The 15,306-nt window shown below is 47.3% G+C and overlaps 2 protein-coding genes across 11 annotated transcripts in view; both read left to right on the top strand.

Moving 5' to 3' along the window:
- Positions 1-2,855, top strand: part of ALS2CL (ALS2 C-terminal like) — a 703,387-nt gene extending 700,532 nt beyond the window's left edge. For all 10 annotated transcript variants that reach the window (XM_066585161.1, XM_066585160.1, XM_066585155.1 and 7 more), the window contains one exon: positions 1,172-2,855. In XM_066585161.1, the coding sequence (XP_066441258.1) occupies positions 1,172-1,219 (48 nt within the window). In that variant the 3' untranslated portion in view covers positions 1,220-2,855. The remainder of the gene's footprint in view (positions 1-1,171) is intronic.
- Positions 2,856-7,454: 4,599 nt separating this feature from the next.
- Positions 7,455-13,977, top strand: IBA57 (iron-sulfur cluster assembly factor IBA57). The gene is made up of 3 exons (XM_066584827.1): positions 7,455-7,748; positions 9,307-9,641; positions 12,866-13,977. Exons 1-3 carry the CDS (start codon positions 7,519-7,521, stop codon positions 13,252-13,254), a joined length of 954 nt encoding a protein of 317 aa, XP_066440924.1. The 5' UTR covers positions 7,455-7,518; the 3' UTR covers positions 13,255-13,977.
- The last annotated feature ends 1,329 nt before the right edge of the window (positions 13,978-15,306 follow it).

The raw sequence follows: 15,306 nt of genomic DNA, 5'->3' as shown, positions 1-15,306 counted from the left end.
AGCTGTTACTGTAGTATAAGGTGTGTGGATCTCATGTCTGATCACAGCGTAATTATATTATATCCGTGATGTCAGTAACAGGAGGCGGGGCTGTGACTACCTCTCAGACATGATATAGAGGCTGGTTGTCAGCAGTAATAGATGAATAGCTGTTACAGTAGTATAAGGTGTGTGGATCTCATGTCTGATCACAATGTAATTATATTATATCAGTGATGTCAGTAACAGGGGGCGGGGCTGTGACTACCTCTCAGACATGATATAGAGGCTGGTTGTCAGCAGTAATAGATGAATAGCTGTTACTGTAGTATAAGGTGTGTGGATCTCATGACTGATCACAATGTAATTATATTATATCAGTGATGTCAGTAACAGGGGGCGGGGCTGTGACTACCTCTCAGACATGATATAGAGGCTGGTTGTCAGCAGTAATAGATGAATAGCCGTTACTATAGTATAAGGTGTGTGGATCTCATGTCTGATCACAATGTAATTATATTATATCAGTGATGTCAGTAACAGGGGGCGGGGCTGTGACTACCTCTCAGACATGATATAGAGGCTGGTTGTCAGCAGTAATAGATGAATAGCTGTTACTGTAGTATAAGGTGTATGGATCTCATGTCTGATCACAATGTAATTATATTATACCAGTGATGTCAGTAACAGGGGGCGGGGCTGTGACTACCTCTCAGACATGATACAGAGGCTGGTTGTCAGCAGTAATAGATGAATAGCTGTTACTGTAGTATAAGGTGTGTGGATCTCCTGTCTGATCACAGTGTAATTATATCATATCAGTGATGTCAGTAATAGGGGGCGGGGCTGTGACTACCCCTCAGACATGATATAGAGGATGGTTGTCAGCAGTAATAGATGAATAGCTGTTACTGTAGTATAAGGTGTGTGGATCTCATGTCTGATCACAATGTAATTATATTATACCAGTGATGTCAGTAACAGGGGGCGGGGCTGTGACTACCTCTCAGACATGATATAGAGGCTGGTTGTCAGCAGTAATAGATGAATAGCTGTTACTGTAGTATAAGGTGTGTGGATCTCATGTCTGATCACAATGTAATTATATTATATCAGTGATGTCAGTAACAGGGGGCGGGGCTGTCACACTTTGATGCAGACACATAATTTGCACCCTTGTTTCTCTCCACAGTCGTGTTATGAACATATTCAGAAAGATGAAGTTCGGCTTTTCAAATGACAGAGCTGCAGGTTCTGGACATAAACTGCAATAATCTACGGAGAACACAGAACAGAAGCTGAACAGACTTGTCCTTTCTCTGCCCACATAATTATTGACATTCTTGCACCGCTCCAAGATTATGTAGTCAGCAGCAGACGGGATGTGAAATGGATTGGATGCTCCTTCTTTATCCGGTGCTCAGAGCTTTCATGTCATGTATACATTTCCTAGATAGAACATGTGTGAATGGAAAAAAACCCACAAAAACTAGTAGAAACTGCACAGCGTATATATCAGTCCCACTTTAAAATACTCTCTAAGACTACAAGGGTCTTGGAGAAAACTCTGAGATCTGTAGCACCACCTGCTGGCCAGAAACAGAACTGCAGCAAAATCAGATATCGGTAGCACCACCTGCTGGCCAAAAAGGGAAATACAGCACAAACTGAAATCTGTATCATTCCCTGCTGGTCAGGAGAGGAACTGTGCAAAAAGCTAATTATAATAATCACGTATCAGATGTCCGAGTTATACCAAGCAATACATTTATAATGAAACATAATGTTAATCCAGCGGCAGGTATAAAAACAGTATACTCCGTGAATCAGAATGAGAGATCCGTATCACCACCTGCTGGCCAGGAGAAGATCTGCAATTGTAATCGATCAAGAGTCATATAAAAAACCTGACCATTCATTATCAGTAGGCGGGTGGTCATCCATACAGTTGGATCAGTATAGAAACACAAGAGCAGATATGATATTAACCCTATGATGTCACTAAACTACTGGATTACTGTATTATGCTGCTGTGTTGGACGACATGATTATGCACTTACTATTACAAAGAAAGCCACGGATCAAATATATCGCTGCAATCAACCTAATTTAAAGGGGATGTCTGGTTATCGGATGACCCGGCTTTAATAGGGCCTCCTGTACTAAAATAATAAACTGAACTATATTTACCCTTCCGTCACCGCTGGGATCCAGCACTGCAGCCCCACTCTGACCCCGGCATCACTGGAAGTCAGGTGATCACATTCAATCAGAGGCTGCAGTTGTGTGTATATATATATCAGCTAATATCTAGTACTCTGCCGTGTGTTCCTGAACTCCTGGCATCATGGCGCTCAGAATGTGACTATCCATGCCAGGAGAATGACTGGTGACATCATCCGTCACAACAAACACTGGGACCAGAGTGGGGCGGCAGTGCTGGATCCTGGTGGTGGCGGGCGGTAATGTTCAGTTCTACTGAAGTGGGGTTGTCCGGTAACCAAACAACCCCTTAAAGGGGAAGCACTTCACCTTTGGCCACTCCCATTTCCACATCCTTCCCTGGTCACTGCATATGTTCTGTGCAGGATCAGTCCTGGGAATATAGTGGTGATGCAATGACTGTGCGGATAGAAGTGGCTGACAGTAAGGTCCCCTTTAAGAAGCGTGTAGAGGATAGAGAGACATTATTTATTATGTAGATATATATTTATATTGTGCTAGCTGTCTGTACATAGATGAATATTTCACACTACAGGGAACGTTTGCTGCAAATTTATAAAGGTATTTTAATATAAAATTGTAAAAGGGCTGTAAAAATGTCGTTGTCTAATTAAAGCTGTTAATTGGTTCACAAACCACAGGATGCATTCTGACCTTCATGAAGAAAAAGGCCCATTTACACGGAGCGATAATCACCAAAAGATGATCGTTTTAGTGATAATTGGTGCGTGTAAACGTGCGCCCATCGTGCGCTTTCTGTGCACTGCTAGCTGATCGTTAAATTCAGTCCAACCTAAAAATCAGCCTTCAGCCTTATCAGCAGTTCTCCACGGGGAGTGCTGATAGCATTGTTTCCCCCTGGAGAACAAAGGATCTGAGCCTCAGGCTATTAACTGTGTTCAGTGAAGGCTTCATTTGCACACGTAATTGCTATTAAGTAGCTACTTAATAGTTTATGCAAAATGATTGCTCAAAGCTGTCACTGTCGTTTGAGTGATCATCGCTCCGTGTAAATGGGCCCTAACTGTGCTCGATGTTCTGAGTCATAGATTTTTTTGTATCACTTTCTCCATTCCCACCCAAAGGTCCTTTTAATATCCTGCATGTCGCCATAAGAAATGGACCACCCTATTACTAGATATGTGATGCAACAGTTCTGATGAACTACGTAGGATCATGTGACGAAGTGAGAGGAGTAGAAGATGTCATTCTGGATCAGTGGACAGGATTTAGACATTCACTGCAAGCTGTGCCTGCAGTGCCAAACTGTACCACGGCAATGGGGAGAGCGCTATCTGCTTCTAGCACTGCTCATATTGACAGTGGGCCAGGCAATCGGCTGATTTGTTGGGATCCTGGGCAGGTGAAGGTTAAAGGGGCTGTCCGTGGGTTTAAGAAATAAAGCGAATGGCAAAAAAACGTTCTAAAATAAAACCTACCCCCGCTGCGCCGGCAGTACTGGCCCCACCAGGCTGTATGTCCTGGAGTGATGATGGGACATGTATCCAACCAAAGCTTCAGCAGCTCCGTGGGCGGCATGCTAGCAGCATCGGCTGTAGTAGTCACTTGGATGTACGTCACATCATTGCGTCAGGATACTTGTGGAGTCCACCAGAGAGTCGGAGATGAAGTGCGGGGTTAATAGGGGAGTAATGGGTATTTTTATATTTCCTGACGCGATTGTCAATGGGACTTTCTAATGTTAAAAACGCATCGCACGTTTGTGCTGTGTGATTTTTGTGCGATGCGTTTTTAACATTAGAAAGTCCCATTGACAATCGCATTAGTCTGTAGGAGCCCTTAGTTTGTGCTGGAAATGATGGAAGCTTTTCCAGGGTGATCCCCCCCGCAGCACTGAGGACTCTGCTTCTCCGCACTGCACAGAGCAGCACTGAAGCCATCCTGACAGTCTGCAATCAGCACAATCTGGATTTATCATGGGGTCCGATGGGAGCCGCATACAGTCCCCAGTGGCTGCACGCAGATGGGAGTTTTATTATTTATCGCTCTGGCGGTGTGTAAGGAACCAACTCCTATAAAGATACAAAAGACAAAGTTAAAATACGCAGTTGCAATCAAAATTATTAACAACCCCCCCCCCCCCCCCCCCCAATAACAGATTAGGTTTATTTGCCAAATTTACAAACTGTCATTTGATTTCTCCAAATTCAACACAAAATGCCACTTTTAACCCCCCGAGGACACTGCATGTTGTGTCGTTTTTTGACTTTTTTTCCTCCATAGTACCATCTAATGAACCGTAGAATGTACTTAAACATGTCTTAGTGGGATGAAATGTGGGGGGAAAACAACTACACAGTTTTGGGGGTCTTGTTTCTACAGGGTGTACACAGTGGCAAAGATGACATGAGAAGTGCCCAAAAACATGTAATAAATGGTTATGGTGAATACTCACAAAGTCAAGTGGGTGGTCTCCATTGCTGAGGTGATGTTTGGCTGACACTGGGTGATGAAGACTGCCCACTTGACAATCTAGTTATGACCCAGCAGCATTAGGCTGGGTTCACACAGGGCAGATTTGCCGCGGAATTTCCCTGTGGCAAATCCGCCTGCGGCTGCTAATGCCGCGATTGGCAGGCCATGTGGACAAGAATTAGCAAAATTATCGTCCACACGGGGCAGACAATCCGGCGCAGCAAAGCAGGGCGGAACCAGCGTAACTGTGCGGAATTAGAAGATGCAGCATGTCTATTTTTTGTTTCTTCCACTGCGGCCTCGCTCCTCTCTATGGCGAGAGAAAGCCGAAGCGGAATGCCGGCGGATGAACCGCTCCAAAACCCGCGGTGAAATGCTACGGGTTTTGAAGCGCTTTTCCAGCTGAATTCTTGCGTTTTTTCGGTGCAGCCAAACCGCGGGAGAAGTCCGCTGGAAATCAGCCCAGTGTAAACTCTCATTGAAGTCTATGGGAGCTATAGAAGCAGCCAAGTGGGCAGCGCTATATTATTTCTAGAAGTCCGGATTTAGCCGGGGCGAGAACTAGAGATAAAACCTAGTGGTAGGGAATACGCGCTGCAATCAGATAGGAATAACCCTTTAAGTCTTGGTGCAGCCCCCCCACCCCCACCCCCCCTCTCACATAGCGGATTCCTGTAAGCTCTCGTGGGATCTGCCTCCACTGAGGGGCTGTTACACGGGACTGTCGCTCCTCTGCTTCCACGCAGAAGAAACAATCTGTATGGGGGTGAAGCGCCGGCCTCCATCCAGAGCAAACAGGCAGTCGGCCATGGATGAATGACAGTCTGTTTAACCCCTTAAGGACCCGGCCTATTTTGGGCTTAGGGACGCAACGATTTTTGGTGGATTTTCATCTCCATTTTTCAAAAACCATAACTTTTTTACTTTTGTGTCGACGCGGCCGTATAAGGGCTTGTTTTTTGCGTGGCGAGCTGTAGTTTTGATTGGTGCCATTTTTGGGTACATAGACTATATTGTAAAACTTTTATTATTTTTTTTTTTATGATAACAGGGAGAGAAAACGCACCAATTCTGCCATAGATTTTTTTTTTACAGCGTTAATCATGCAGCATAAATGATACATTTTTTCTGCGGGTCGGTACGGTTACAACGATACCAAAATTCTTACTTTTTTTTTAGGTTTTTCTGCAATAAAAACCCCTTTTTTGGAAATCTTTTTTTTGCTCTATAGCTGCATTCAAAGTCCTGTAACTTTTGTATTTTACAATGAACAGAGCTCTATGAGGGCTTATTTTTTGTGAGACGATCTGTAGCTTTTATTGGTACCATTTTGGGGAATATACGTTTTTTTTTATCACTTTTATTGCATTTTTTGGGAGGCAAAATGCTAAAAATTAGCATTTTGCTTCTGTTTTTTAGCGGGGTTTTTTTTAACACTTTTTTTCCATACAAAATAAAAAGTGTGTTCAACTTTTTGTACACGTCGTTATGGATGGGTCAGTAACAAATATGTGCCATTTTGATTTTTTTTACCTTTTTTTATGCTAATATGAGAGAAAGCACAAAAAAAATGGGGTTTTTTGTTACATTGTTCTATTTTGTACATTATCTTTTTTTTTACACCATCTATGTCGCTCTGGAGGACTTAAAGCACAGCACTGATGATCGCCGTGATAAGGCATGGCAGGACTTCTGTCCTGCCATTTCTTATCGCTTATACAGTGATCCCAGGCACTGGCAACGCAGGACACCGGGCTCTCTGCGATTTTATCGATTATATCGCGAGACCACGGCGCGCTCCCTCTGTGAACTCTTACTATGCTGCGATCTAACAGCGGGGGGCGCATCTCCGCTGCACCCCTGCTGCTGCAGCGGGAGGCCAGCTATGACTGACATCCGGCTCCCGCTGCGGGTAGCGCGAAATCTGTCATAATCTCGCGCTATCCCTAAGACGTAGGGGTATGTCATTTTGCAGGAAGTCATGGGAGGGAAGAGGTTAAAAGGGCAGCAGTCGGTTGGTTTTTAGGTGAGCTAAAAACTAAGCGGCTCCAACAAGTCAGCACTTTTCGCTGCTTTGCCCATTGGGGTGCTGTGTTTACAGGGGCGACAGTTGCCATAATGACTCTTTTGAGTGATTACTTGCTTCTCCTTAGGCCAGATTCACACGAGTGTCTTTGCTTGCATTTTTGCGAAATAGGCGCTGGGTATGTGCCTGCATTGGCGTATTTTTTAATGCACTTTTTACCGCCGATGTTCGGAGCCATTGAATTTAGTTTAATGAATTCAAGATGTGTTCACTTTTCCCAGCGCAAATGTGCAGGAAAATAAAGCATCCCGTGTATTTTCTGCGTGACCAAATTGCACACGCCACATACACACGTGAACGAACCCATTCAAAGCAATGGGCTCTATGTTCCATGTATGGCGTGTGTAAATATACGCCTGTTTGCCCCGTCTCAAAGGCTCAGCTATGACTCCCCCAAAATGTTCCACGCACCACCCTTGGACCCCTTAGTACTGATCCCTTGTCCTGATTCTACAAACAGCTCCTTAAAGGGGACGACTCCATAGTAACCCCCGCGGTTATGTAATGTGCAGCAAGCTCTTCTAGGTGACAGTCAGGGGTTCGGCGCCATCTAGTGTCCATCTCCTCTCGCAGGACATTATTGTGTAGGTGTATTATACATCTCCTCCACTAGGGGGCGCGCTGCACGCCTGTATTGCACATTTCCAACAGGAGGGACGTGTACTAGGCATATTTTCCAGCAGAGGGCACCGTGTATGTGTATAATACATCTCCTCCAGCAGGGGGCGTAAGGTCCGGGATCGCTGCGTCACGTAGCCCCTGCATTACGTCACACGCAGCCCTGCGGTGTCAGGATGAGGCCGAGGTTCCTGTCCCTGGCGCTCCGGCCGTGGTTACGCCGAATGAGCAGCGCCTGCTTTCCACTAGCTGCACACCGGGGACTTCTCCGGCTCCGCGGCCCGAACACGGTGGGCTTCCTGCAAGGGATAATCACTAACGATGCAGAGCGACTGAAGGACGGCGCCATGTACGCTCACCTGCTCAACGTGCAGGGGAGGAGCTTGTACGACGTCCTACTGTACAGGTACGTGGTGACGTCAGTGAGGGCACGCAGGCCGGGAATCGCCATGATTACTGCTGGCAAGAGGCTTGTACTGTTTTCTGCTACGTAATAAAAGGCAGCTTACGGGGGACTACAAGTCTCAGCAGGGGCTGTAGTGTCATGTGAACAGTGTGTAACCGCTACATATTATAGGCAGCGCTCTGGTCTTGTGTCACGGAGTCTGGTTATTAGAAGTGATTATACGCAGTATGTTCACGTTACGGATTTTGTGCAGATTCGCGCTAATGGTGTGGATTTTCTGCAAATTACACGTGTGAACATACTATGAAGGGGTAACTCTGGGACTTCTTAAACTTCAGCTATTCACAGGGAGCCGCCTTTTGGGATCTCCTCCGATCAGCTGATTTCTGGGGCTGCTGTCACTGCGGTCTGCGCAGGAAGAAGAAGGCATTGACCATAGCGCAGTGGCCTAGGTTGGTATTGCAGGTGCAGCTCCTATGGAGCTCAACGGGGGCTGTGCCTGCAGTACCAGCTGTGGCCACTGCGCTATAGTCAGTGCTCTCTGATTTTCTCGCTGACCTAGTAACAGTGGCGCCGGGAATCCCGAATGTCAGATGTGTCTCTCGGTCATCTAATAGAAAAAGTCGTTAAAAGCTCCCAGAATCCCCTATCAGGCCTCAGACGGGCGTATTCTAACATCGTATTTGGTCGTGTCTTATGGAGCTAATGTACATCCCCCGCACCCGCTCACCGCGCCGCCCGCTAATGGGGGTTCACAAACATCTGCAGCGTTCGTGCTGAGGATTCTCCACTGTGGATTTTTCTTCGCCCCCGATGTTTGTTAAACCCCGTTCACGTACGCCGTTCTGTATATCGTTGACGGATTTCGGCTCCCACTGCACGGCTGAAGTTCTGCAGCAGTTCCGGTGCGCGAAAACTCATTTTAACAGCCAATCCCATTCAGGCTCCAGAAAATAAAAGCTGCGTCCTGATTGGTTACTAAGAGCAACCTTGGTAACCTGTTCATGCTTCGTGACGCCATCCTCCCACCGGCGCAGGGTCTGATGGAGTCGGTTCTGTAAACTTTTCACTTGTTTTCGTTGTTCGCTGTAGTAAAGCGCTAATGTCCCCGGCGCGGTCAGCGGGAGAAATCCACTAAAATTAGGAGGAGTCACAGCCAGTCCCGGTTGACCCAGGTCCAAAAATGGCGCTACTGCTTTCTTTCTGTACTCTATATAATGTTGCACACGGAGCACGGAGCACATGTCTTCCTCATGCGACTCCCCAACGCAATTTTTGCACCGAGAATTCCTTTTTTTGTGAGGCAGAGTAGAAGCAGATTTTACAGCAAAAGACACCCGAAAATCCACATGGAAAATCTGCCATGTGACCGCGCCACAACCGCTCCGCCCATGTCCCTATAGGGTGACGTCCGTAGTCCGTATACTACGGAGTGTAGGAGCCATTAGATGCTTAGTAGAGTTGGAGCATTCCTCATTGCCGCCATACAGGGTCTGTCCATGCTGCTCAGTTGGAGCGCACCTTGGTGTCCTCTCTTACGCCTGGCTATGTCTTGCAGGGTCCCTGGACCACCGGACGTGTCACCTGACCTCCTGCTAGAGAGTGACGTCGAAGCCGTAGACTCCATTCGGAAGCATCTGCAGGTGTACAACTTCCGGAAGAAGGTGGAGGTGCTCCCGTGCCCAGAGCTGTCCATTTGGGCTGTGATCCAGGAAAAGTCGGACCCTCCATTGAACAGGCTGCCTTCACCTGCCCTGCTCTGTGTCCCGGACCCCAGGGCACCACTGATGGGCTGCAGGCTAGTGGCACAGACTGGAGCGGACATCACAGTCATCCTGCCGGGGACAGAGCTGAGAACTGTCCGGGACTACAGCAGGCACAGATATCAGCACGGTGCGTCCTCATTCGTTATACTCATCTGCTTCTGGGGAAGCTGGGTGGTAACCAGTATGTCCGCCACCACAGATCTGCATCCGGAGAACAGGGTGGGAAACCCAAAGCAGCCTTTGGCCGTTCACATGGGGCACTTTGGTTGCAGTAAAAACCGCATTGGCAAAACCGTACGCAATTTTGCCAGTGCAGTTTTCCTGCAACTTGATTGCTCCATGTGAACGGGCCGCAGATGTACCTCCTAGTGATCCTGACATACAGTGTTATACTCCATTCACCTCTAGAGCTGAATTCTCAATTCTGCTGATACACCCGGGGGAATTTACTGCTGGCTGTACACAAGAATTGAACATTTTGGTGGATCTCTGTTTTACAAAAACATTTGTGAATTTTCCCTTTTTATAATGTGTGCAATATTTTTTAAAACAGATTCACCAGAGAGGGGTGTGGCCTTCTGGAGCGCGGTAATTCATAGTATTTACTATAATTTAGGCCAGGAACTGGTGTGAGCCAAGCATTGGTGGTGCAGATTTGGCTATACTTGGAGCCCACAGCAGAGAAGATCTGTGATTCTTCTGTTCCATGGGAGGGGTGACATGAATTTTTGTTCATGTCCTCACCTCCCTCGCAATCGGAAAACATATTTGCTCTCTGATTGTCACATTTTGGGTCTTCCCCAGAAAAGGAGTGAAATGATGAGGACTCCTCTAATCCCTTCTCTACACTGTTTAACTCCACAGATGCTGCAGGTATTGCAGATTGCGGCGTCTAAAGGTTTTCACAGAAAAATAAATGTAAAATCGTTTTTCCCCTTACACAAGGCATTAAATATTGAAAGAATAAAAAAAAACCTACACATTATTGGTATGGCCACACGTACAACAACCTGTACTATAGTATTTATCAAACATGGAAAACTGCATAAAAAGAAAACTGTAAAAAATTCCAAAATAGCTATTTTCCGATCAACTCTCTTCCCCTAAACGGGAATGAAAAATAATTGAGAAATCGTACATACCTCACAATGGTACCAATAAAAACTACAATTCCAAAAAAACCAAGCCTGGCACAACTCTGTCGACTTGAGAAATAGAAATGCTCCGGGCCTGGAAGGTGGCGGCACACAAAGTATTTTTGTAAAGGCAGAAAAAAAATTGTTTATAATGCACAAAAGTGGTAAAACATAATAAACGCTCTATAAACCTGGTGTTGGCGTAATGGTGCAGACCCGGAGAATAACGGGAACAGAATACTCAGACCGCACTGTAAATTCTATAAAAATAAAATGCAAAAAACAATGGTGAAAGGGCATTTTTTTCATTGCCCCCAGCAAAAGAAAAATTAATAAAATATCCCCATACATTATATGGACCCGAAATTGGTTCCTAAAAAGCTAGAACTCGCCCTGCCAAATACAAGGTGTTATACAAAGCTTTTGCGCAAGCAGTGCCACTTCATTGAAAAGTGGGGGGGTTTTCGTGAGGGAACTCGGCCGCAACATACTGACCGACCCGTGTATAATTTATGCCAAAACGTAATGTAAGTTACACAAGGTACGTATGCTGCGTCAGACCTGGCGTGTATTTCTGTGTAGGCGAACAGAGGCGCTGGGACGCACCTGATATAGTAAGCACTGGGGAAAATTTAAAGGGGTTCTGACATGAATAATGTTTTTATGCTTTAGCAGCCATTGTTCCCTGGTCTGCCTAATGGACCCAGGGAACCCATGGGTTAATGGCTGCTAAAGCATAAAAATCTTATACTTACCGGTTCTCCTGTTGTTGTTGACATCGGGGGGTCATCTCCCGGCAGCATATTAGCACTTTCTGTTTAGGTTAAGCAGCCTGACTAGAGCCATCTGATTGGTGCACGCTGTGCAGTCACGTGGTGCCGAAGAGCCAATCAGGTGGCTCTAATCAGCAGCGCTGCTTAACCTAAGCAGAAAGTGCTAGTATGCCTCCCGGCAGGCAGTCTTCTTCGTCCAGCAGCCGCGCCGCTCCGGGATCGCGCGCATGCGCAGTGGAGAGGTGCCCTCTGACAGGAGTCAGGACGGGCCGCGTCTCCACTGCGCATGCTCAGCACTCCGGAGTTCAGCAGGACGGACGGGCCGCCCACAGCAAGCACTGTGCGGTCTGTCCGTTGACCTCGGAAGTGCCTGACGGACGGACCAGAGCAGGAAGCGGTCTTTTTGACCGCTCCTGCTCTGCTTTAAAGGCACAGAAGAAGATGCCGGCTGGAGGGGACATGCCTGGCGATCGGGCCAGGCCAGGCAAGGTGAGTACAATTTTTTTTTTTTCATGTCAGAACCCCTTTAACTTTCCCCATCTTGTAATGCAGCGTCTGAGGAGCGGGCCCACAGCCGAGGAGACAGCGGGGTAGAGAAAGGCCTTGGCATGGGGCTCTACCATCTCCTCCCCTGGGGGTAGCTCAGGACCCGACCACGTTACTGCTGGGGGAGATCACAGGGGTAGTAATCGGGGGAATACCTGTAGTCCAATTGTCACTCGTGACGCCACCGCTCCGACCTCTGCCACAAATCTCCAGATGTAATGTATTAGTCCACACACGGGGTAGCTTTCTGAACAAGAACCGGGAACGGTCGATTCTGTTAGTTTACTGAACACTCTTAAACTCTGATTCCAATAAATGATGGTGGCGCAGCAGGGAGGACTCCGGGCCACTATAGTAACAGTAAAATAGTCAGTACAGCTTTGGATGTGACTATAGTACATGGATGATCAGTATGTAGAGATTGTGCCGTGTGAGCTGCTTAAGGGCTAATGCCCACGGCCGGATTTCCGACGCATCCGCAGCTTTACACCGCAGCTATTCGGTTCTATTGAGCCTAATAGCTCAATGTACATGCAGCGGAATTCCACAGTGTGAAATAACCCGCGGCATGTCCTATTTGCCGCGGGAATACGCGCGGCCGGCTTCCCTTGTAGTCAAAGGAAGCCGGCTGTCACGCTATATTTCCGCTGTAGCACAGCGTTTGAATATGCGGCCACCGCCGGCCACGTTATCTGACGCTGCCAATGTGCTATACTGCGCCAGCCCTCCATGTGGGATGCAGACGGAGGATCCGGAGTGGTATGGGGTTTGGGGGGGGGCGCCGTGGCAGACTCCGCTGAGATATTCCGCTGGCAGAGTCCGTCACGGCCAGGGGCATGAGCCCTTACCAGCAATGATTTGGTTACACGTTCATTGATATGTATCTCTTCTTGCAGGGATCCCAGAGGGGGTGAAGGACTTGCCCCCGGGCGTGGCGTTACCGCTGGAGTCCAACCTGGTCTATATGAATGGGATTAGTTTCTCCAAGGGCTGCTACGTTGGTCAGGAGTTAACGGCGCGGACCCATCACACTGGTGTCATCCGTAAGCGCCTGGTGCCCGTGCGCTTTTCTTCCCCATTACCATCTGAGTTCCATGGGGCAGAGATCACCACAACATCAGGAAAGTCTGCTGGCAAATATAGAGCTGGAGTGGAGGACCTGGGGCTGGCACTTCTCAGACTTGCACATGTAGGGGAGGAGCTTCAGCTGAAAGGAGGAGGAGCTACAGTCAGTATGACGGCCTCTGTGCCAGAATGGTGGCCTGGTTCTGGTGATGATAAATAGATATTACCCAGACATCACCTATGAAGCTGTAATACGCTACACAGATACTCTGCAACAACACCTTAGCTGTGTAATGGGGGCTCTTCCCAGATGGGTTTTCTTATAATAAGAAGAAGAGAAAAAAAAATAAATCAGTTCACTGACAACAAGCAGAGATCTTGAACGTGACAATGACCTGAAACTCAAAAGTAGAACTTTATACTATGATGAAGCTCCCTGGTGACATCACTGAGGGGCACTTTGTGTCGTGGATAAAGATCTTTTCCTTCTGGAGAAGACTCTGGTTTGTTTATATTCCCACTGACTTGCAGAAATGCTGCCTTCCAATAGGTGGCGCTGTAGAGTTATTGTAACCTGTTCCCATCTGGATAAATTGCCTAGAGGAGCACGCATGGCCTTATAAATCTCCTGGCGCCTTCTAGGTGCCTCTCCCTAAGCAGAGAGGATTTCCTTCCTGACCCTGATGAGTTGGATGAACTCTGGAAGCTCCAGGATCTGAGGATGAGGTGACAGATGGGGACATCCAGGGGGGCTCGTTATATGGAGGATGAGGTGTATGTTTCTGCCTTTTGGTTGCCCGTCCTGCAAAAACATTACTCTGCAGAGAGTTTATAATTATTTACTGTTCCATCAGGGGGCACAAACTTATTGTCTGCATTAATAAGAGATATATTTTCTACTGATACATGTCTGTGATATTCTATAATAAAGTGATAGTATTCACCCCTTCAGCGTTTTTTTGTTGCATTCCAACTCACAATTAAAACAGATTTTAATTTAGATTTTTTGTAATGGACCAAAATAGTCCAAATTGTTACAGTAGGGTGAAGAACCGACCTTGTCAGGGCTCCTGCAGGCGGCAGAGCCGGGTTCCGCATGTGGAATCCCGCAGTGAGATCCGGCCCTGGGAGCAGCGGCGGCCGCTCCTACCTTGTCCTTTTCGTCCATCTGTACTGCGGATGGTCGCACGGCTCGCTGCCTGACATGCGCAGTACAGATTTTCTTTAAACTCCTGCTTTTAATGCAGCATGGCCTAGCGATGACGCGGAATCTGCAATCTTTCCGCAATGTCATTGCAGAAGGGTCGTGAATCGGGCGGCTTCTATTGACTTCAATGAATGCCGTATGCGCAGAAAAATAGAGCATGCTGTGATTTTTTTTCCTCCGCTTGCAGAAACCGCAATTGGTTTCCACAAGTGTGCAGGAAGAATCGATTTCTCATAGCATGCTATGGGCAGAATCAGCTGCAGATCTGCGGTGCAGACGCCGACCACGGATTCCGCAGCAAATATCCGGCTGTGAGAAGGAGCCCTTTAAAGATTAAACCTGGAAAGCTGTAAGGGTGTTTATTCTCACCCCCTGCTATGAAACTCCTCCATTCGCAGTAAACAGGTCGCTCATACAATGCCTGTTCACACGGCCGATCGTCGTTCAGTTTCTGCATCTAAACAACGACAATCCTGCATCCAGCAAGAATCTGAGCGATGCATCGGACCGTGTAAAAGGGCCCTTATTTGTGGTGGAATCGCTGCAGACCTGCAATGGCAACGTCATCATTCCAAATCCACGTTAGACATACAGGTCTGGCCCACCAATTAAAGGGACCCTCCTGTCCTGGACATATGAGGATGGCTGCACCACTTCTCTGACGGCCTGATGCACACTGTGTAACACATTAGACTACTCCAGCCCATAATTGTAATCATCTTTTGGATTTGCACATTAACCCTTTAGTGACTGCCCTAGGACGTGTATGGAGGGAGATCGCGCTGCATCCTCCCTCCATACATCGTGGCTGTTTCTTACATCTGACACCCGCGGGGCGACAAGCTGCGTGGCTGATCGGGGCAGTTAACCCTTTAAATGTTCGGGGGGGGGGGGGGGTTGGGCTCGTCCCCGAAATGCATTTTCACTTGCTGTTTTTTTTTCCACTGCACACAAGGAGCCTCTAAGAGCCTTTTATAGGACAGGGGGGACCACTTTTAGGGTCTGGGATCACGAGGCTGACCATCTGCTTACTCCACAACTCTCATCATTTGAGGGCACCTTTAC

The sequence above is a fragment of the Eleutherodactylus coqui genome, chromosome 12 (assembly GCF_035609145.1).
Source record: "Eleutherodactylus coqui strain aEleCoq1 chromosome 12, aEleCoq1.hap1, whole genome shotgun sequence".
NCBI lineage: Eukaryota > Metazoa > Chordata > Amphibia > Anura > Eleutherodactylidae > Eleutherodactylus > Eleutherodactylus coqui.
Note: the sequence above shows the minus strand (reverse complement) of the source record. Positions and strands in the feature narration are given on the sequence as shown.